Source organism: Catharus ustulatus, chromosome 2, assembly GCF_009819885.2.
Source record: "Catharus ustulatus isolate bCatUst1 chromosome 2, bCatUst1.pri.v2, whole genome shotgun sequence".
NCBI classification, from domain to species: Eukaryota; Metazoa; Chordata; class Aves; order Passeriformes; family Turdidae; genus Catharus; species Catharus ustulatus.
Genome location: NC_046222.1, coordinates 20,486,423 through 20,508,411, shown reverse-complemented (window position 1 = coordinate 20,508,411; position 21,989 = coordinate 20,486,423). Strand labels below are relative to the sequence as shown.

Sequence of the window (21,989 nt, the reverse complement as noted above, 5' to 3'; positions counted from 1 at the left end):
CATTCTTCTTTTGGATTCAGGGCTTTACCCTAAATTCCTGCTAAATTACAGGAATGACGGCCACGGGTGATCATTTTCGTGGAGAAAACCACGGCTGTCGGTGTGTGTGTAAATAAAAAGAGGCCTCTGTTATATGCAGCGATCAAAGGAAAGTTTGTACGTCTGAAAGTCTCTCTACTTTTTCTATTTTTCCTCGGCTGCCCGGGCTGCTGGGAGCCGCCGTTCCCGGCCGCCAGCTCCGCGCCAGCCCTGCCCGCGCCCGGCCGCTTTTCCTGGAAAGCGGGGCAGGAGAGGGGGCGGGCAGCGTCGGATCCCGCGGAAGCCTCGCTTTCCCCGAGCCCCTCTCTTTTGGCGCTGCTCTGGGTCCTTCCAGGCCAGGCGGGGAGGAGAACGCCCGTCCCCCGCGGGGCCGCCAGGGGAACATCTGGGCGGCCGCGCCGCGAACATCTGGAGCGGCCGCGGCGCATCCCGGGGGGCCGTAGCTGGAGGGTCCTGGCCCCCACCCCCGGCGCTGCCCGGGCCGACAGCGAGACCCCCGGAGGAGGGCAAGGAAGGCGGAGAAGGGGCTGCGAGGGAGGGCACAGCACAGGTAAGGGCTGCGCGGCGCCCCCGATCCCGGGTGCGGGAAGGGCCGGGGTGAAGGCAGGACGGGCGGCGGGGCAGGGCCGGGGGATGTCGGATATTGCCGGGGGAAAGGACAGCTACTCCATGTTTGTCTCGGTCCGGTCCACGGGGGACACTTCTGAGGTGGAAAGCGCGGACGGGACTTGGAAATCAGCAATCGCTTTGGCGAAGGTTGCTGGTGCTCAAAGGGGAGCGTGGCCCCTGCAGGCATCCGGAGCGTTCTGCCCCGTGCGCGAGAGGCTTTGCAGCCGAGGTTCTGGATCGTTGGACAAAGGGGAGACTAAGTGTTCGGCTAAGTTCTAGGTTTACTACGTGATTTTTCCCCTCTCCGTCCCTCCTGTATGTGTCAAATGGAGGTGTAATCCAAACTTGAATTTCCAGGCAAAATTAAGAGCATTTAAATGTACTTCATGACTTCTTATTATATGAGAGAAACCCTAAAATTATCTTAGCCACTTTATTTTATTTCAAGACAGAATAACCCTGGATATGTTCCATTTTGTTTCAATTTTCCATCAATAAATCATATTCTACTCTGCTAATAACACTTAATATATGACATGGTATCAAAAAAAGTTTCTTTTTGATAAAGGGCTTTCTGAAGAGTTTGGGAACTGAAGTACTTAAGATCAAAATATTTCTGCTTTTTACTTTTTAAAACAAGAGTTTGATGATTACCATGCATTTATATATGTAGGACTTGTGATTTCTCCACTATGCTTTGTTTGCATCACCTTATATTGCTGTTTCTGTGGAGTTCTTTAAATTATACCATAAGTTATACTCCAAGTCACTGTAAGTATTTTGTAAAAGGAATGTTTTCAATATCCATTTTAGATGCAAATTTATCATTGACTCTGGAGTTACCTTTCAGAAGTTTGCTCAGATGCCTTTTGCTGCTTTTCAGGGTAGCTTGTGTGGCCTTTTCTGTATTTTTCTCTTTACAAATGAAGCTGAGCAAACCAAACAGACTTCTCTCAGTTGTGGAGACTGTGGGTAGAAGTAACTGCTGGAGAGAAAAACTCAAATGAACCTTAAGGAGTGGCTGGAATAATTATGCCTGTGTTTAGGCAAACTGCTGTTTACTCTCTTCTTGCACACAAATCTTCCTGCAAAGATAATTTTAGTCAGTACTGCAGATGGCCAGTGCAGCAGAGCAAAAATGGGCTCCTTGTTTCCAGTCTGAAGAGGTACATGAACCAAGACTTCTCAGTGTTAAAACTCTTGTCAACTGGCTCCTTTTTTAACATGTGACCAAACACACTCATGCTCACTTGCAGTTGGCAGCAGTAGTGATTTTGGCCACCTTTTCCAAGCTACAAGCAAGACAGGCTCCTAAACCCAGGAATCACAAATAATTTGACATTGGTTTTGAAATACCTTCATTTTTAGTAGAGTGACTCCCTATGGGGACAGTTCTATCCCATCATGCAGCATGAGCCAGACCTTGGGTCCTGGCACAGCTTTTTGCTCCAGAAGGTAAAAAGGAGACTTAAATCCCTTTCATCAATTTATGCCTAAATCAGGGCCTGCTATAACACTTTAATACTGAGCAACATTCCTAAAACTCCAAATCACCTTGCACTTGAGACATTTCCAAGACAAATTGTGTAGCATCTGTAATGCCAGTGGTTTTGGAAGAGGATCTTGCTGGGTCTGCTCCCTCTGTTAATTGTGTTGTTGGAGGGCTTGCAGAACTGAAGCTGCTGCTGCTGTAGCCTTGTATCATGGAGGACTCCTCAGTGTCTGCTAATGTTGTGTTAGCACAAGCTGATTCCAATTTAATGAGTATGTGGTGGTCCTGTAAAATGGAACTGGACCTCTCAAGCATTTCGTCTTTTCCAGCTGGGCAAAGCCAGCCAGCCATTTCTCCCAGCTACCATCAATGTTACAGACTGCCTTGCCAACACTCCCATTTATTCATTAATGTTTTGGTTTTTTTGTTTTGATTCTGCTGTTGACAGTGTGTTTCCCCCAAGCTACAGCTGGTAGAGGCTCTGCATTTGGCTCCCCTTGGAGAAGCAGTATTATCAGACAGCCTGAGATTGACAGAGAAGACTGCAGAGAAAACTTCAAGGTACAAAGGCAGGCTAGCCAAGGCAAAGCTCTAGGTGCAAACCCCACCTGCTCTGCTGCACAACTTTGTGGAAATTACTGATAAGAAAATTTTTCTATTTTTTTCTTATCACAGCAGAATGTGTAAGCCTCAAACACTCATATAATTGGTTACAATCTTCAAATCCATAAGAAGTAAACATCTATTTTTAGTCACTTTGTTTGCAATGAGGACTCACACTACCTAACTGCTCTGCACAGACAGGTGGGGTGGCTGAAAATGGGGACAAACCTTTTAGCAGGGCTTGTTGATAGGACAAGGGGTAATGGTTTTAAACTAAAAGAGGGTCTATGTAGATCAGATATGAGAGAAATTTTTTGTGAGGAGGATGATGAGACACTGGCACAGGTTGCCCAGAGAGGTGGAAAGGTTCCTTCCAACCCGAACTATTCTATAATTCTGTCATGAGGTTATGAACCCTTAATGGAGTAACTTCTGAAAGCAGAGATTCGTGAACAAGTGTGTGGCTCTCTGTGGAATAAAACAACAAAATGAAGCACAGTGTCACAGCAGAAGCCAATATTCTGGACACACGTGCCCCATGTTTCCAGCCTTCTCCCTTGCAGGGGACAGGAGTAGTTCACTTCTTACAAGTGTCACCTGCTTGTTGCCCAAGTATGAGCTGTTATGAGCATCACAGCAAACTGAGTCTCTCTGTAGTTTTTCAGTAAGAAAAACTAGTCCTTCCCATGACAACCATCAAGGACTTAATAATGACCTCACATTTGTTGATACAAGCTCCCTTCCCATTTTTGTCAACTTGAGACTGTCCTTAAGATGAAAGACTTACTAATGCACACAGTACAGATGACAATTCTGCTTCCCATATTCTGTTAGTGTTTGGTGATTCCTTAAAACAGGGTCTTCTTTCTAATCCAGTTTCTCATTCAAAAGCTTCAGTCACCTCAATATCTGGTACTGTACATAATGAAGAAAAATTCTAATGCCTTTTCTGCACAGTCATCCGTAGTTATTGTAAGGTTATTGCAACTGTTATAGGTGCATAACATATTGTTTGCTTTTCACAACAATTAAAATAAATGCTGTATGTATAATGTTAAAATAGTTTTTCTGTAATAAAACCCTACAACTAACACAACAATTATCAACACTCACCAACTACAAAAAACCAAAACTACCACCCAAATTAAAAAATAATAAAAAAAAATTAAAACCACAAACCAAAAAACATACATACTCTAAAACAAAACCCCAAAAAATAACCATACTAAATAATTCTCAAAAAAAGTTAAACTAATTAAACTATGCATAAAAAACTATAAATATACAACAAATTAATGTATTGTAAAACGTATTTTAAAAAGCTTTCCCAAAGCAACCGTGTACTCTTAACAGCTTATCAAACACCCAACCATTTTAACCCTTTGATTTATATGTATCTCCATTCAAACATTAAGTTTTCTCAGTAGACTCCCCCCTTTTTATTGGGTTGTGTCTTCTTGTCTTCAAAAAGTGTTTGGAGACATAAATAGCAATTGCAGTAACTTCTAATAGTATGTAAAGAGCTTTTTAAGTGCCAAATGCAGGATCTTTCACAGCCCAAGTGGTCATTAGTACTTATTACAAGTATTTTCCATAGTCTAATAGTCCTGTCGGCTTTCCTGTTTTATGAGATCATTCCACTGAAGCCCCAACCATACTGTCAAGACGACAGTAAGAAGAGAAGGAGAGTAAGGAGAAGGTCTACAAAAAGGATGCCAACAGAAACCAAACCATATTTTATTTAATTTCCTCTCCAGAGCAGGCTCTGATCTCTAAATCAGTTGATACATCAAACTTTGCTCTCTTGACATTCTCCTAGCCTAGGAAGCCTTTTTTCTCCTAGGAAGCAGAGAACATTTAAGTGAACACAACTGGAAAGCCAAAGAGGAGCCAGAGATCGCACCCTACAGAACTGGTTTATGTGGCAAAACCATGGAGCAATCTTCTTAGTAGCAGTGTAACCTCTACTGGACCATGTAACTCCAGGAATATCTAGAGACCTGCAGAGGTTGTTCATTGAAGTGGCTTGGACTATTTTAAAGATCATAGGTAATCCTCCCCCACCAGTCTGCCCTGGTGAGGCCCCATCTGGGGTGCTGTGTCCACTTCTGGGCTCCTGAGTTCAAGGAAGACAAGGAATTACTGAAGAGGGTCCAGCAGAGGGCTCCAAGTAAGATTAGGAAGGAACAGCTGAGGGAGCTGGGCTGATTTAGCCTGGAGAAGAGACAGCTGAGAGGGGACCTCATCAATGCATGCAGATACCTTAAGGGCTGGTGTCAAGAGGATGGTGCCAGAATCTTATCAGTGGTGCCTGGTGACAGGACAAGGGACAATGGGCACAAACTGAAACACAGGAAGTTCCACCTGAATGTGACAAAAAACCCATCCTGTGCAGGTGGTGAGCACTGGAACAGGTTGTCCAGAGGGGTTGTGGAGTCTCCCTCACTAGAGGTATTCAAGAACTGTCTGGATGCAATCCTGGGCAACCTGCTCTAGATAAACCTGCCTTAGCAGGGGCTTGGACTCGATGGCCTGCAGAAGTCCCTTCCAGCGCTAACCATTCCGTGATTTCATGATGTGATTCTATATATAAAAGGAATTGACTTCAAAAGGAGAGCAATCACAGGTAGGAATTTCACTAGCCAGCACAACTAGGGTTAAAATAGGGAAGCACTAAGATCTCCAGCTAAGCCCAGCTCTGGGTGGGCTGGAAAGGGGAGATGGTCTCAGATTTTAGTGAAGAGCTCCCACAGCACAGCAGTGGGATGTCACAAGTCCCTCCTTTTGCCCTCTCTCCAGCAGCACTTGCCACACACCATCAAGAACTGCCAAGCTGGGAGGAGCCCTGCAGCACCTCAGGGTCTGCTGTGACCCTCTGTGGAGAAGGAAACCCTGCAAAGGGGACAGATGGAGAGTCACCCCACAGGAGCCACCCCACTTTGGGCACGGAAGTGGCTGTGGTGGTTGCAGCCAAACCTGGTCCCACTGCTATACCTGCAACAGTCTGCTCACACACCCGTGCTGTTTTAGCCTTTATTTCAGCCAGTGCTAGGAAACACCAGGGTTTATGGCCAATACAGGAAATATGAATCTTTCATAGGAAAAAATTACTGTCACGTGTCCCATGCACTGACCAGGTTTACTTTTTGTGTGTTTAAGTTTTTTGAACTTGTGGTGCTCTGAAAAAGGCCCCAGTTTGGCAGTTCTGAAGACCAAAAATTTCATATCCCCAGATGAGCAGCTGCTCAGATATCAAGAGCCAATGGTAAGATTATTATGTAGTACTTGTCCCTGGATAACCTCTGGAGATAGCCTGCTCATCTGGGAGCAGAGACAGACAGCAGATGCACAGAGAACAGGGAAAGAGAGCCAGAAAACTGAGGGTCATGAAAGATGACAAACACAGTGAAGAGCACTAGGAGGGCTGACAAAAATCTGGGAAGGAATAGCCTCTGACAGATGCAAGGCACTGAAAAAGAATAGAGTGGTACAAGTTGTGGACCCAAACTCATCACTGTGGGAGACTGTGTCCCAGAGTCCCTCCTTTCTAGGGCCAGCAGATAGATTTCTGGTCATTACCTCTGGGATTTTTGGTTTTCATCCCCCATCTTCCAAGCTTGCAAGATCCTATCAAGGCTTGCATTCTTCTCCTACAGACTTTGGGATATTTTCTTTACCTGAAAATCTTTATCTCCCACATATAAGCCAAATATACCAAGGCTGTCCTGTAATCTTTTAGCATTTCAAATAGTCTTGTGTCCTGCTTTCGTTCATACACACAGTACTTAGTTTCAGTCTAATTCTAAAGCAGCTATAGGTGGCAGTTGAGTATTTCCTTAACACCAGAGCAGTGATCTCATCTGGAAACACGGAGCTGTAATCTCTGAAATGCTTTCAGTCATGACATGAAATCAGGATTGTGTTTAGTGAACAAAGTACTTGGAGCAGACAGTTTCTGAGATCAGCCTGGCTGACTGCTGTGTTTACAGCATAATGGCTGCAGGACAAAAGGCACTTGCCTCATGAATAAATCTTTAGCTGCAAGTAGGAAACTTTGGTACTGAATTAAACCTGTCTGTGATTTTCTTTGTCTTACATGCATTCCAGCTTTGCTGGTTTCCATTTTTTGTAAAAGCTGTGTGATCACAGCTTGTGTACTGATTAGAAAATGCCTACAATTGCTATTTCCTCCTCTTATCTGGATGCATCATTCTCATTGATATCACAATCCATTCCTGCTGCTGTTATGGATAAATAAACATTTCCCATCAAATATTATAAACTCCTCATCTCTGTTTTCTAATCTAGGACATGGAAGAAAAAGTTGGTGATGTTTAACCTTTGGGTTTAACCTTTGTTGTCATATGGTTGTGTAGCAGAAATGAAGGCATTGCAGCAGTGTGAGCATGTGGCTTTATAACCTTTGTCATTTCTGGAAAAGAAATTCACATTTCTGGTCGGCAGTCCTCTGTAGCATCCCCTAGGGCTTGACAAACACAGGAAATTGCAGGGCATACTGCTGTGGCAGAAGAATGTGCAGGGAAGGGAAGCTGCCTGCTGCAGGGCGGGCTCTGGCTCAGCCACTGCTCATGTCCCTGTCCCATGTAGGTTGTGCTGCCTAAACCTCTGTCTGTCCTTTAAAGGGAAAGGGGATAAAAGGGAAACTAACCTAGCTCTTCCAGAAGCAATTGAGAAGCCTTCTGAGTAACCAGGTGGTATGTAGGGTTTCTCCATATCATTTGCATTTCTTGCCTTAGACCCCACAAAAGTGGAGATCAGAAATTGAACTGGTAAATGTTATGAAATATCTCTCCCAAAAACATTGGAAGATATCTAAACCAACTGTCTGAGTCTATTTCTTCTGGATGGCTGGTCCCAGAGAGGGGTGGTGAATGATGCTGCATCCAGCTGGGGATCAGTCACTGGTGGTGTCTCCCAGGGGTCAGTGCTGGGGCCTGTTCTGTTCAATATTTTTATTGATGACATGGATGAGAGTATTGAGTCTTTCATTAGTAAATTTGCAGATGACACTAAGCTGGGAGCATGTGTTGACCTGTTGGAAGGTAGAAGGGCTCTGCAGAGAGACCTGGAAAGACGGCTGGATGGGCATAGTCCAAGAAGATGAAGTTTAACACGTCCAAGTGCCAAGTCCCGCATTTTGGCCACAATAACCCCCTGCAGTGTTATAGGCTGGGGATGGTGTGGCTGGACAGTGCTCAGGCAGAAAGGGACCCAGGGGTGCTGGTCAACAGCAGGATGGACATGAGCCAGCAGTGTGCCCTGGTGGCCAAGAAGGCCAATGGCCATGGCCTGTACCAGGAATAGTGTGGCCAGCAGGAGCAGGGAGGTCATTCTTCCCCTGTACTCAGCACTGGTGAGGCCACACCTCGAGTGCTGTGTCCAGTTCTGGCCCCTCAGTTTAGGAAAGATGTTGAGACTCTTGAGCACGTCCAGAGGAGGCAACGAGGCTGGTGAGGGGCTGGGAACACAAACCCTGTGAGGAACAGCTAAGGGAGCTGGGGTTGTTCAGCCTGGAGAAAAGAAGACTCAGAGGTGACCTTATCACTCTCTACAGCTCCCTGAAAGGTGGCTGTGCTCAGGTGGGGTTGGGCTCTTTCACCAGGCAGTGATTGACAGAACGAGAGGACACAGCCTCAAGCTGTGCCAGGGGAAATATAGGTTGGATATTAGGAAAAGCTTTTTATGGAAAGAGTGATAAAGTACTGGAATGGTCTGCCTGGGGAGGTGGTGGAGTCACCATTCCTGGATGTGTTTAAAAAAAGACTGGATGTGGCACTTGGTGCCATGGTCTAGTTGAGGGGTTAGGTCATGGGTTGGACTCGATGATCTTGAAGGTCTCTTCCAGCCTTGTGATTCTGTGATGCCAACTGTCTGTGTGTCTTTTATAGGTATCAGAGCCACTGGCTTTGCCTGGCAGTGTTAGGAGAAGGATTTGGACAGAGCTGAAGTTGTGAAGCAGGTCACCAGCTAAAGGAATGCATGTGGCACCTGGTGGGACTTGGGGGGTTTTGGGGCCAGGCTTCATGGCCCCCATCTGTGGGGCAACTCTGCTTACAACTCTGGCAGACCATAGATTCACAGAATTGTTTAGGTAGGAAAAGACCTCTCAGATTATTGAGTCCAACTGTGAACACAGCAGTTCCAAATCCTCCACTGAACAATGTCCCAGGAGTCACATCTCCATATCTTTTAAATACCTCCAGGAATGATGATCCCACCACTTCCCTGGGCAGTGGCTTGACAATTCTTTCAGTGAAGAAATGTCTCCTGATATCCAATCTAAGATGATGAACTCTAGGGTGAGTTGTGGGCAGCAAGGAATGTTTGCTGCTGAGAACATGGTTGTGGCTCTGCCAACACTCTTGGCCCTGAAATCACTGAGGTTAAAAAAGACCTTGGATTTCCACATCATGCAACATCAGTCCAAAGTTACAGATATAGACTGATAAGGCTCTGTAAAAATAAGCCCTCAAATTTATCAAGTATTGTCATAACAGGCTGATACCATCTTTATCCAATGAATAGCACCTGCTGTACCAAAACTCTCTGGCTCTGAAGCTGTGCAGAAGAGCTGTCAGGAGATGTTTTGTCCCAGACTGCACAGGGGGATGCCAGAGTGCCACAGGCAGCAGCCTGACATATTGTTCTCCTCTCCTTTCACCTCCCATTACACCCCTGCCTTCCATCTCCCAGATCCATCTCCTGACCCCACAGTGACTTTTTACTGAGGAGTCTCTGCTTAGCCTCACCATATCCTCAGTTTCATACTAAGCCCCTAAATTTTGCAATATCGCCCAGTTTATTTGCAGACAAAGCTTCTCAGTCACATCAAAACTGTGGGTGTTGGCAGGTGACTTCTAGGCTCACCCAAAGGAACTCTCAGGCCTGAAAAGAGAAAACTCATGAATAAGAAAGTTTAACCATTTTAAGGCAAGCTCTGTTATGATGTTTTCAAGTTCACTAAAACTTTAAAGGATAAGTTGTATAACTCCTTTCTGAAACCAACTGTGTTGAGATGCAGCATTCCAAAGGCCTGCCACAACAGCTGACAGCAGAACTGATATGTGTCTTTCTAGAGAAATCCTACAGATAATCCCTAACACCTTTGGATGAACTCAATCTGAAGTTTGCACTCTCTTAAGATTAATAATATGTGATTGCATTTCTTTTAGGAAAAAAGTAATTTTTCTTCTTTTTGCTTGTTTTGAAATGCAAAAAATAGTTTAAAACAAAGTTTCTTGAGAGTTTGCCCAGATTTAGTGCAGAAAAATCCTCCAGTGTGTAAAGATCTGGGTAACCCAGGTGTGAATTTACAGATCAATAGTTACTTTTGAACTTTTGTATACTGTGCACTACAAATGACATCAACACAATTCTTCATTTCACTCCTATTGCAGCTCTAGTCTCCTAAAGGAAGGTTATTCAGAGGTTTAATTTACCCTTCTAATCCATTGTTTTGCTTTGATGTGCAGTACAGGGCAAATTGTTCCTTTTGAACTGCTTTGTATCTGTGGTGAATAATGATGAATAATGAATAAAGTCTTTTCAATGGACAATGTTCATCGAGATCAGACAAGGTGAGGAAAAGCCACTCCCCTCTCCTCCCCTCTTCCTTTCAGTAAAAGAAGGGAAAAGTCCTGAAAAAAAGGCAATACCTTCTAGGCCAGCATGTTTTAAAATCTCAGAAATTAAGATTTGAAAAGCAAAATAAGTATTCTAAAGGCTAAAGCAAAGTTTAGACAAATCTCTAAAGCTGCTAGTACTGCCCTTCATTGAGGCAAACAGTGGTGCAGTGAGTACTGGCAGGGATGTGCAGGCAGGTCAGTCACTTTGAACTAAAGGTGTCCCAAAATGAAGAAAAAGCCTTTTGGCTGAGATAGGAGGGGCTGGGTCCCACCTACGGGTCTGAGCTCCCCAAACCTCACCCGTGAGAGCCCCACTGTGTTGTGGGCTGCTACAGAGTGAATAGCAGCAAATAAAACACCTGCAAGTAAAACATACATGCATCAACACAGCAGAGCTTGAAGGGTTGTGGCGGAGGCAGAGGAGGCAGAGAAAGGCTCTGCCAGCTCTCGGACCCTCAGGTCCAGGAGGCCTTCCCCACACAGCAGAAATCCCAGGTGGGAGTCCTCTATGTTTTGTTCATAAACATTCCCTCATGCCCCCTTTGGCTGCCCCATGACTGGCAGGTGCTCTTCCCTGAGCGCGATGCACCCATCTCCACACACCCTCCTTCCCAGCTTCCACATGCAGACACCAGACCTTGCAGGGGGCACATCCAGAAATGGGCTTGCTTGGGCAACCAGCATCACAATTCTCTGCTCTTGTAGCTCCCCAGTGCTTCCCTAGAAATAGGTAAGCAGGGTATTCTCCAGGGAAAGCTTTTAAAGCTCACCTCTCCCACTCAGCAGCCCTTACAGTGGGAGAGCTCAGCTCTGGAAGAGGAGGGGACAGGCAGGAGCTGCAGGACCCTTTTCAGCATCCTGTTTAAATCAGGCCAGACTCATGCTATGCATGAACAGTTATATTTTCTTTTCTTCTCCTTTGTGGCTATAGAGGTCATCTCTCCTCATGCAGTTGGGATGGTCTTAGGAGAACTTCAGGACCTGTGCATGTGGAAAAGTTTCCCTTCTTAAAAAAAAGTTAAAAAAAAATAATGCTTTCAGTGGAGTTTAGCCTCCAGAAATAGGAGAGGGCTCACGCTACGTGACGAGACAGCCTTACATGAACCAGCTGCAAGTACTCCATGGCCCAGAAGCCACAGTTTAAAACTTCTTATGCAGAGCTGACCATAGGAAATACTCATGAAAAAGAAAAATATACTAGAGCTTCCATGCTCCATTCATAGCCAGATGGCTCCAATGCAGTGTGGCAATTGAACTTTTAAGTCAGCAACAATAATAACAGAAAGTACAGACTGCCAATCCTTCTAAAGTGGTTACTCTTGATTGCTGCCTGTGCAGAGACTCAGTATGCCTTTGGGGATGAGGCACAACAACTCAATTTATAATATCTTAAAGAAAAATTGCAATTTAATGTTGCAACTGTCATTTTAATGAAGAAGCTGCTGGCTCAAAGGCAACTATCCTAAATGTTGGGATGATGACCAGAATTACTAGGATTATTTAATGGCACTGCTTTTAAATGACTATATAACCCTAACCAACTGATAACTTTATCACACAGTGCACTTGATGTATTAGGTAATACATAGCTAGTTGTGGGTGCATAATTCACCCATCAAATAATGAGAATGATTTGATGTTTGTAAATCATAGCAAGACATCTGGATTGAAATAAAAAATACAATTTACTAGTTAATATTTACCCATTTGATGGGTACGCAATTCATTTCTCCTTCTGTCAGGTATTGTCCTGGCTTCCTTTCATGAAGGAAAAAAAGATATAAAACCCTCTCTAAATGAGAAAGCACCAAATAGTGAGTATTTAGGTTCTCTCTTTTGCTAGCACAGCTTCTACAGCAAGGCATAGTGTGCTATGGCTTTTCCTTCTCCTACCCTCTGAGTGCCAACTCTGCATTTCAGGTCAGCTGCTTCGCAATTGGGTCTCTGCTTCTGCAAAACTATGAATCTGGGGAGACTGGCTGGGAAGATAAGTACCCAAATTTATTTTTAAATTAACTGTGAGTACTCAATTCAGTGACACCCATTTGATCTAAGCAAGGAGACATTTTCAAAATTATAACTCATAGAATTCTCCCACTATTCCCATAATTTTTCTCTGTTTGTTTCTCCTTCAGGTATTGCCTAGCAGAAAACCATGGGCAATTTCAAAGGGCATGCCCTCCCTGGAAGCTTTTTTCTTCTTTTTGGCTTATGGTGGTCAGTGAAGTATCCACTGAAGTATGCCTGTCGAAAAAACAAGAATGCTTGCTACCTTGGTTCCAGGGCAGGATTCCAGCGCCTGGAGTTTGTTGAGGGCATCATCAAAGCGGTCTTTGCCCTCATTGGTAAGAGAGGTGGACTAAGGACAGGCTGTATCTTCTAACACCTTTTGCTTTAAATTTTGTTCTCTGATGAAATGGATTTCCATGTGTTCTGCTCTTTTACCTTTAACCACTGAGAAGTGGTGGGGCTACTGCTGTTAATTACATAGCTGTGGCCATAACGTGGTTTCCTTCCACAGCGCTCTTCTGCAGCTACTGTGAGGTCTCTTGGCCACTTGACCACTCCTGACCACATCTCAGTGGTCATGTACTGTTCACTGTTCAGGGAGGGAGATATTTAGGCAAGGGGCTCTCATGTGCACGCTGGGAGCACCAGACTGTGAAGGTGTGGCTTTTCTATTTTGAATTCATTTTCTATTTTGAATTAATCTCAGATGTTGGAAGCCTCCACTGATTAATTGACAAATCAAGCAAATGATGCAGATGATTTTTTTATTCATTTCAGTCAAAAGTGAAAATATTCACCCAACAAGGCTGAACTCCAGATGTTATTGCTGCAGGACTGTTGTGAAGGGGTGTGGGGGAGCTGTTTGTCCTGTTGTGTGCAGGTTGGGTACAAACCCACTGGGATGGTTTTGAGAGCTGTGTAGCTGACTGGAAGTGTTTAGTTCTTGTTTACATCCTGGTTGGCTGTATGGCAGCGATTTAGCTTTAGAGAATAAGTAAACTAAACAACAAGGGGTCTGAGCACATCAACACCTGCGGCTCAAGTTGAAAAGTATCTAAATTTTAAGCATTTTTGCACTTCTAGATTCTATTTGTCTGCTCATCTTTAGATGCCCAGAGTTGCCTCATTTCTATTCAAAGTGCAGGCTGTGACAAAGTCTTGTTTTTGCTTTTCCTCCCTCTCTGTTAAGATCCATCAGCACTGAAGGGATGTTGTGTCTACAGTTTTATCATTAAAAAATGATAAAAATCTAAATACTAGCATTCATTTTGAGGTGTGACTGTGGACACCTTTCCTACAAATCTCTCAGTCTGTGCCTAGAGGTAGTTTGGCAGCTAAAACATTAATCTACTGGTTTTATTTTCACTTTGAAATCACAAGCTATTATTTTAACATATAGAAATTCCAATTCCAACCAAAAGTATGGGAAAAAACTCTTGGCTAGGACAGATAGTAAAGGCATCAGGAGTAAAACCTTCTGTTTCCATGTTAGGAAAACTGGAAATAAAGGTGGAACAACACTGCATATATTCTACAGCATATCTACAGCAGGATGCTGGCCTATGCCCTATAAACAATATAATCAGCTTTGATGTTTTAAAAGCAGATCAACTTTTAAACTCTCCCCAAATTTCAGTGATCATATAAAGCATTTTAAAGCAGTTTTCTCTTGCTGGAGTACCTCAGCTAGCTAGCAAGACACTGAAGGGCCAAGGTAAGGGAGAGAGTGGAGCAGTGATTCAAACACTAAATCCGTGTACATTCCTATGGGACTTTTAATAGCCCTGCACTTTGGAGGGGTTTCCTTTTATGGCTTTAGAGGAAGAATCCCATTTGAATTATGAGTCTGAACTCTGTCATCCTGCACGTGGCAGGGCACTGAAATGGTAAATCTTTCTTTTGGAGACTTTAGTGTGTGTTATGTTCATGTTTGAACCGTTGGAAAAGGCAGCTGAAAAATTTTGTCAGAACATTACTACAATAGCAATTGTTTAAAAGAAGAAAAAGCAGCACAGAATAGCTGTTTCCATTTTCACTGCTGGGAACTGCAAGATGCAAATAGTTCCACCAGCTGAAGCCTGATTTCCTCTGGCTCTCCACTCTGCAGATTATCTGATGCTAAAACCTCAAACTTACTGGCATTATGCTGCAGGGGGATATATTGCTGTCTCTATTGTTTGTGTAAAGACTTGTCATCAGTTTATACCTTGAGTACCAGAATAAATGTTTTTTCTTCCTGTTTCACGCACAGGGATGGTGGCTGAGCAGTTTGTTCCTGATGGACCTCATCTGAAGCTGTACAACTATGAGAAGAAGCACTGGGATCACCTGATGAACTGGCAGCATGCCACCATGTACCTCTTCTATGGCATTTCAGGGCTGGTGGACATTGTGGCACATGGGACCAACGCGCTGCCAGTGGCCATGGACAGGATGATGCTTTCCTTAGCAGTCTTTATTGAAGGTCAGTTTACCTCTCCCTGTAGGGATATGCGTGAATCCTGTGGATGGGTATTGGTCGTTGGTCTGGGAATCTCAAATCAGCCTTACAGAATCCTCTGGGATCTGGGTGTTTCACTCCCTGAAACGCTTCAAAGATGTCACAGAAAGATGAGTCTTGGCTCTCGTTACACTGCCCAAGTCATGATCCCACATTGTAGTGGTGTACCTTAGTTTCCTACCTGTCTTAGACAGCAACAGAAATGTTAAGAAAACAGCAGCAAAAGCCTGTTTTGGGTAAGTGCTCAGTAGCTCAGGCATGTGTTTGATATAGGTACACATGGTACACAACTAGTTAGCTAAAGCCAGTGTGAGAGAAGGTGATTCTGCCATAAGGAGAAATACCAGAAATGTTTCACTGTTTTCTAAAAGCAGATAAAGGGAAATTGCAAGGGAAGAAATGATCGTAAACTGGTCACAATTTATTCCAGGTTTTCTCTTCTGCTACCATCTTCATGGGAGAGCCATGCTGGATGTTCATGTTCATCAGTTACTGCTATTTGCTATCTTTGGAGCTGCTGCCTGCATATTTTTGGAAGTTTTTTTCCGTGGCAGTATTGTGCTAGAGATGCTCCGTACAAGCCTCTGCATATTACAAGGCAGCTGGTTCTGGCAGGTAGGTAACTTTTCTGCCTTTGTAAGTTCTTCTTCACCAAAATTAGTAATTTTAACCCTTTGCAGATGTTTCACAGGTTTTATATATATGCCTTTTAAACACAGACTTCAAAAGACTTACAGAAGTTCCTTTAAAGAGATAGAGAAAAATATTCCTTTTAAGAGATAAAAGTATTCCTCATATCCATTTTACAGAAGAAGAAGCAGCAGGCATTTTACATGCAGTGGCTTTTATTTGAATCAATAGAGAAGCTGAAGTGTTTTTCTTGAGCTCTCCATGTTACAGAGCTCTGTGATCCCTGTAAATTTGGAACGTCCTGTTCCAAATTTGCCAGCCAAATGGCAGTGATTTTAGGGCATGGAAGTATATGCTGTTCTTTACAAAGAGAGTCTCCACTGTCAGCTGCTGGAACAGTGAGTAGATGCCCAGTGTGGTACTGGATAGGTGAGGCAAAGGCCTCAATGACATTGCCAAGTTCAAAAGGTACTTAAATTACAGATTCTCATTAGGAGACTGGGTGATGTAAAGTCTCCTGCTCTTCTAGTGCTCTGGGAGCTGAGCAGAAAAAACAACAGCCAAAACTTCGATATTTCAGGGATGTGGCTCCTGAAAGGACTCCTCGAAATGTATCCTCCATGCCCTCATTTACTTGTGAGTCTATCCAATAACAGATATTTGACAGTGGCTCCTTCTCTCCTGTCAGAATAAAAGAGAGATTTAAAGAGCTACTGGGAGTTTGTAACAGAAATAGGACCACTAGTGCTGATGTGTGTTTTCATCCTATAGTGGAGGATTGAGGTTGCTTCAATGATTTTACTTTCCGGCATGTCTAGACTGGCTTCCCTTTTTTCTGTGCTGGCCAGACGCGATGAATAAAAATGTTTGCTGTTTCTTAGGAGAACTGGACACTCAGCACCAAATCAAATATTTAAATGCTTGCTCTGGCATGAAGACAGACCTCAGAGCTGGCTGTATTTTTCTATAAGTGAACTCAAGAATGTGGTGCTGCAACACTTCTGTTTTATTTTCTTGTTTGCAAACTTTCAGCTGGTGATTTTAGAAACTTTACATAGTAGGAATAGATGCAACCAGTTATTCATTGTTTTCTGCCTAGTCTAATTTTAGAAGAGATAACTTCTTTAGCTCTAGAGACAATGTGGCTTTTGTTTCAAAGCAAAAAATTGAAGTACTAAAAACAGAAGAAATTTAAGTGGCTTTTTTCACACCTGCATCATACTTCAACCATCTGTGTGACTGAAAACCACACACTGGCTGCAGCACAGGAAATTTGTAAAAGGTAAAGGGACTTTCCTTTTCTGCGTCATCAACACCCTCATTCATTGAATTCTCTGCATGAAAATGCAAAATGCACTTCTCTCATTCTTCCTCTCTTCTTCCCAATTTCTAAATTCTCAGCTAAACTGCTGAGTGATGACTTTGAAGTGCATTAAGCAGTACAGAGGGTTGGTGTTTGTCATGCAAACCCTGCATAGCCACAGAATTAACTGTTTTCCCATTTTTTTGCACAAATATGAATTTGATCTTGCCAGCTCTGAATAAACACATCAGCTACATATTTCACATGAACTCACAGTCTTGCACAAAGAAGCTCCATTTTTATGCCATTTCTGACCTTTCCCTTGGATGGCCCAGAAGAAATAGACTTGTGGCTCCCCTTTATTTGTTCATTGATTATTCATCTTCCCAGCCATGTAACACATTCCCAGACACTGCTGGGAAGAAGGGGGGCAGTGCAAATGGCCAGGCAGGTTTTCTGATCCATGAGGTGATTTCAGATCAGAGCACACAGGGCTGAGCACCAGCTCCTCTCCTTACAGTGCATAATTGTGATTGTTGCAGGGCTGGGCTGTTGGGCAGGCTCCTTAATTTTCTGGGCAAGAGCAGTGGGTCTCTGGGACTGGCACTTTATCATCAAAGGCATTTCTGCACAGAGCTGTTTAAAGTGATCCATCACACCTGAGACTGACTAAAAATTATTTTTAATAGTAAACACAGAAATAAGCAACACCATAAGAAAATCAAATATCTGCCTTGTGATGTGTAGCATAAAACATGATATGGCATAGGATGCTCATCAAATGACATATACCAAATCTCTTTTATTTTACTACAGATTGGCTTTGTGCTTTATCCTCCAAATGGGAGCCCAGAGTGGAATCAGACAGATCACACTAACATGATGTTCCTGACCATGTGCTATTGCTGGCATTATGCCTTTGCTTTTCTTATACTTGCAGTGAATTACACAATTGTCAGCTGGTAAGTTACTTGAAACACTAAAACTTTGGTGATTTGTCTATTCAGTATAGCAGGGACTTAATTTTAGAAAAGTTTCACTGACAAATGAAAAGGATTCTATGAAGTAATTAATTGTCTTGCAAGATAAAATAAAAATATTTATTAGTAATCAATGAAAAGCACATGACATTGCTTGAGTAGAAAGGGGAAAAACACATCCATAAATATAGCTCTGATAGCATAATACTTCTCATAAAATGAGCTCCAATAGTCTTGCACATTTGTAAGTCCATATAAAGTCAGGAGTAGGAGATTCTTTTTACCTGCAGAATCTTGTCTCCCACTGCTCATCTCTTCTAATTTTGAGTGGCTTATTGAGCAGGCTTCATGACTTCACTTTGAAGATTATTACACAGAATTCCTTGCTAGAAATTTCCTGTGATCAAACCTGATTTCCTTCTCACTGATCATTTTCACCCTCTAATGTCTACAGTTAACCCTTTTACTCACTGCCCAGCGCTAATTCTGACAAAATTCCAATTTTACCATGTTAAAAATTATCAGATGAGCCTTTGAGTTACTATTGAGAACCCTTTTGTTGTTGTTTCCAGGGCAGTCCGTTCAAAGGTTAAGCAGTCCCAGCCCATGGAAATGGGTTTACTGAAAACATCTGAACGAGATCACGAGTCAGAAGAAGAAATTTAGCATGAGTATGGCTGGACCAATTTACCCACTCCAACCAACAGGCTGAATGATACCTCATTTCCACTTTTTTTTTTGCCATGGTATTCATTCTTTACTATGACTTGCTTTTCAAATATCAATCCCCTATGATGTCTACATCTACACAGTTATATTTTTTTCATGAAGGGTAAGCTTGATGTTGATCAGTGGTGATTGCACTGGTACCTTGCTTATCACATGCTTCACAGAAAATCAGACCAGTTGGACAGACTTGGCATGGATGAGGTGGCACAATGAAGTCTGTGTGTTTGCCTTATTAAAAGCTAAGCAAAATGTTTTTCAGCTGCTGCTGGACATAAAGTTTCCATAATTGGGATGTCTAAATGTGTGTGTTGGTTGCCCTGCAAGTGCAGGGATAAATAACTGTGGATAAATAACTGTGCAGACCTGGAAAATAGTAGAACAAGATAAAGAAACCACAGTCTTGCAGCTGTCTTGTGTAAAAACTTTGTGTCTCTGGCTTTATGTTAAACAGAAAGAACTTCTCACTGTGAACCCCTTGAGTGGTTCACTGAAATGTGTGTAGTGTGTTCACCTCCCCAGAGACACCCCGAAGTCTGGCAGGAGGACCAAAGATGTGCATGGTGATCAAAAGTCAGTGCAGTTGTTCATGCTTGTGCCTAGACAGTCCTGTGTCTTTGCTATCCTTTGACTTTGCAAGGCAGTGGAAGTGACTCTGCCTTCCTTTGGTGCCTGGGAAAATTTCATTTCCAGAAAGGCTCAGGGGTATCCAGTCATGGAGCACCTAACTGCAAAACCAGTTTCTTTTCCAAAGTTATTTCCTTTCCTTTGGTGGAATTTGGTGGTTTTCTGCAGGGTTCAGAGCAGACACACTCACCACCTGAGCTCAGGAGTGGATAATTCTGCTCTGTAGGCAGGATGAGACGGTTTTGCATCCCTTTCCCTGTATCACCCCTTCAGTCATCAGGCAGCCTGCACAGTGCTGCACAGTGAGCTGTGGGAGGGCAGATGTTGCCTTCTTAGTAGCTCCATACCCAGCTACCAACACCAGTGAAGGAATTAAAAAATAACACCACTTTTGATTGCATTTATTTTCTCAATGCAAACTGATTTAGTGAAAAGCACAGTGTTCATGGCCAGTGGCAGCAAACTGATTGTAAAAAGCTAGCTAACAAAATAGTTTGTACCTCAAAGGGATCCCAAGACCTCAAAAATCCTTACAGGTTTTTCTAAAACTACTTTACCTTCAATGCAACATAAATATTTACTTTGCTTTTAAGATCTGCCTTTTATCTCCCCTTTTACAAGAAGCACCTTTCTTAGCTGCATGTGCTGTTAGTGCTGGATTTTAGTCTGCCAGTTTTATCAGTGCTTTTCCAAAATCAGTGGTATTGTTTATTCTGAAGGAGATAATCAGAAACTACTTTGCTTCTCACAGGCAGGAACAATGCAAATTTCTTCACTGCTTTTCTTGATAAATACATTTAATACCATGAAAATATTAAGGTGCTGTATCTCTAAACTAAAGGGATTTCTACACTAAGAAGAATGAAAAGCACAATAAACTGTCTGAGCTTTTGTGTGTCTTCTTAGAAGACTTCAGTTGTTAATTTTAAAAATTATTTTAGATGTTTGCCAAGTATTGTGAAGTAACACCTGTAACCAGGTGTCAGATTATCCAGATGAATCTTCTTTGGAAAGCAAGAGTAGTTGGCTCACATAGATTTCTACATTTACAAATGTCAAAGAGAAAATTGCACATTGCTAGCCAAAGATCACTGCTTTTCTTAGCAATTGTTGGCCCTTTTTCAATGCCTTTCTCTGAAGGCTTTTGGAGATTTTGGCAAACTTTAGTAAAGCCTGCCATGGGACATTCTTGTAAGATAGGTATTGGTAAGGTATATTTGTAGCTCTGTGTTTCAGCTTTACGGTGGTCTTATTACAAACTCTGAAATAATTGTATTTACTTCACTCTGCAAATCCAAGACTTGAGTTTGATTACTGTGGTTCCATTAAAATCAAATTTTCTGTAGAAGGAAGATCTATGGCTTCCCTGAGGAGTTTTCCTGTTAATTGCAGCATCTTACCTTCATTGCACCACATCACTGTTGTCTCTAAATTGTGGGGATATTTTAAAAGGGCAGATTCTTTTTCCAGTTAGCATGGTTGAGGTACAAAGCTTCTGTAGTGCTGGGCAGAGAAGACAATGGACATCAAAGAGAACTTGGGGATTATTACAAAAGTCTGCCACAATAAGCCAAAATCAGCTGATGAAGTGAACCTCATGGGTTAACTGTGCACATGGAAGATGATTAGCAAAGTCTCTTTTAGAAAAAAAAATCCCTGCTTTTACAGAAGCAAAAAGGGACAGTGCTTGAACTCACTGGCCAGAGTGGCTGCCTGACACACTTCCTGCTGTGGGGAGGAGCCTGGGGACTCTGGCTCTGTCCTTACCCACATCCAGCAGTGGCTGTAGAGCTGGGTCTTTTCTTTGCAGAAAATATGAGCAGGATTTGTCCTGCTGAGGGGTATCACCTGCACCTCCCTCTGTGTCCCTGCTGTGAATCTCCTGTAAATGATCACAGAATTGGATGAATAAGCCCAACATGCATCTGCTGGTTTTGCTGCAACCATGCCTAGCAAAGACACCTCTAAAGAAGCACTGACTGGAGGTTGATGCAGACTGTGACACAGAACTGTAGGGCAGGCTTTGTGCAAAAGACTCTCCTCTCATTAGAAAAGGTGGCATTGCATTATCAAGCTTGGAAAAATGCAAGAAAAAACAGATCCCAAAGTCTCAAAGAAAGAACGGTCTTTTGAATTTAATTTTTGATATTTACAGTACATGCAAAGTGAGTGTCATAGCAGGGGGTTGTGCTTGACAAATTTATGGTGCCACAAAGGGAAGAAATACCCTGTTTCAGAGTGGGGTTTTGCTACATGGAACGCCTGGCCCATTCTCCTGTGTTCAAAAGAGATGCCCAGGAACAGCAGGGCACCTATTACAATGAAAAAGGTACTGCCTTCATCATTTCATAAGCAGCAGGTGTTGCCTGAGTTGAATGAGGGGAAGAGGTCTGACTAGTTTACAAACACCACTCAGAAAAGGAAGCTGCTCTCAAGAAAATTTAAATTATTTTTAAATACTGGTGCCTTTGAGAAACTATATGGTAGTTTTTACTAGACAAAATACACCTGTATTATTTAAATAAAATTGATTTATTCATGTAAGATGTCTGTTATGTTTTCAGGGGAAACAATATAACTATTTATGGGACAGGATAGGGTGGGATAAACAGGTTACTCTCATAACACATCCAGACATTTGAACGAGCTGCATTTAATCCAAGAAAGGTCAGAACTACCTTGTCGTTAGAAACTGTGGTGCTTGTTCTATATTCTGTAAACAAATACTTTTTTCCCTTGTGACTAAACATAGCATGAATGTAGAATATGACAGCAGGGAATTAGAATCCTCCAGGTTCACTCATCCTCAAAACTAAGACACTAA

The 21,989-nt window shown here is 42.8% G+C and overlaps 1 protein-coding gene across 2 annotated transcripts; it reads left to right on the top strand.

Annotated features, from left to right (window-relative positions):
• The first annotated feature begins 225 nt into the window (after positions 1-225).
• On the top strand, positions 226-21,704 carry TMEM45A (transmembrane protein 45A). Of its 2 annotated transcripts, XM_033053493.2 has the most exons (7): positions 226-589; positions 12,310-12,407; positions 12,525-12,734; positions 14,651-14,863; positions 15,330-15,514; positions 17,649-17,794; positions 18,385-21,704. In XM_033053493.2, exons 3-7 carry the CDS (start codon positions 12,545-12,547, stop codon positions 18,476-18,478), a joined length of 828 nt encoding a protein of 275 aa, XP_032909384.1. In that variant the 5' UTR covers positions 226-589; positions 12,310-12,407; positions 12,525-12,544; the 3' UTR covers positions 18,479-21,704. The 2 variants fall into 2 exon arrangements, with proteins under 2 accessions (XP_032909384.1, XP_032909382.1); XM_033053491.2 differs by lacking the exon at positions 12,310-12,407.
• Positions 21,705-21,989: the final 285 nt, after the last annotated feature.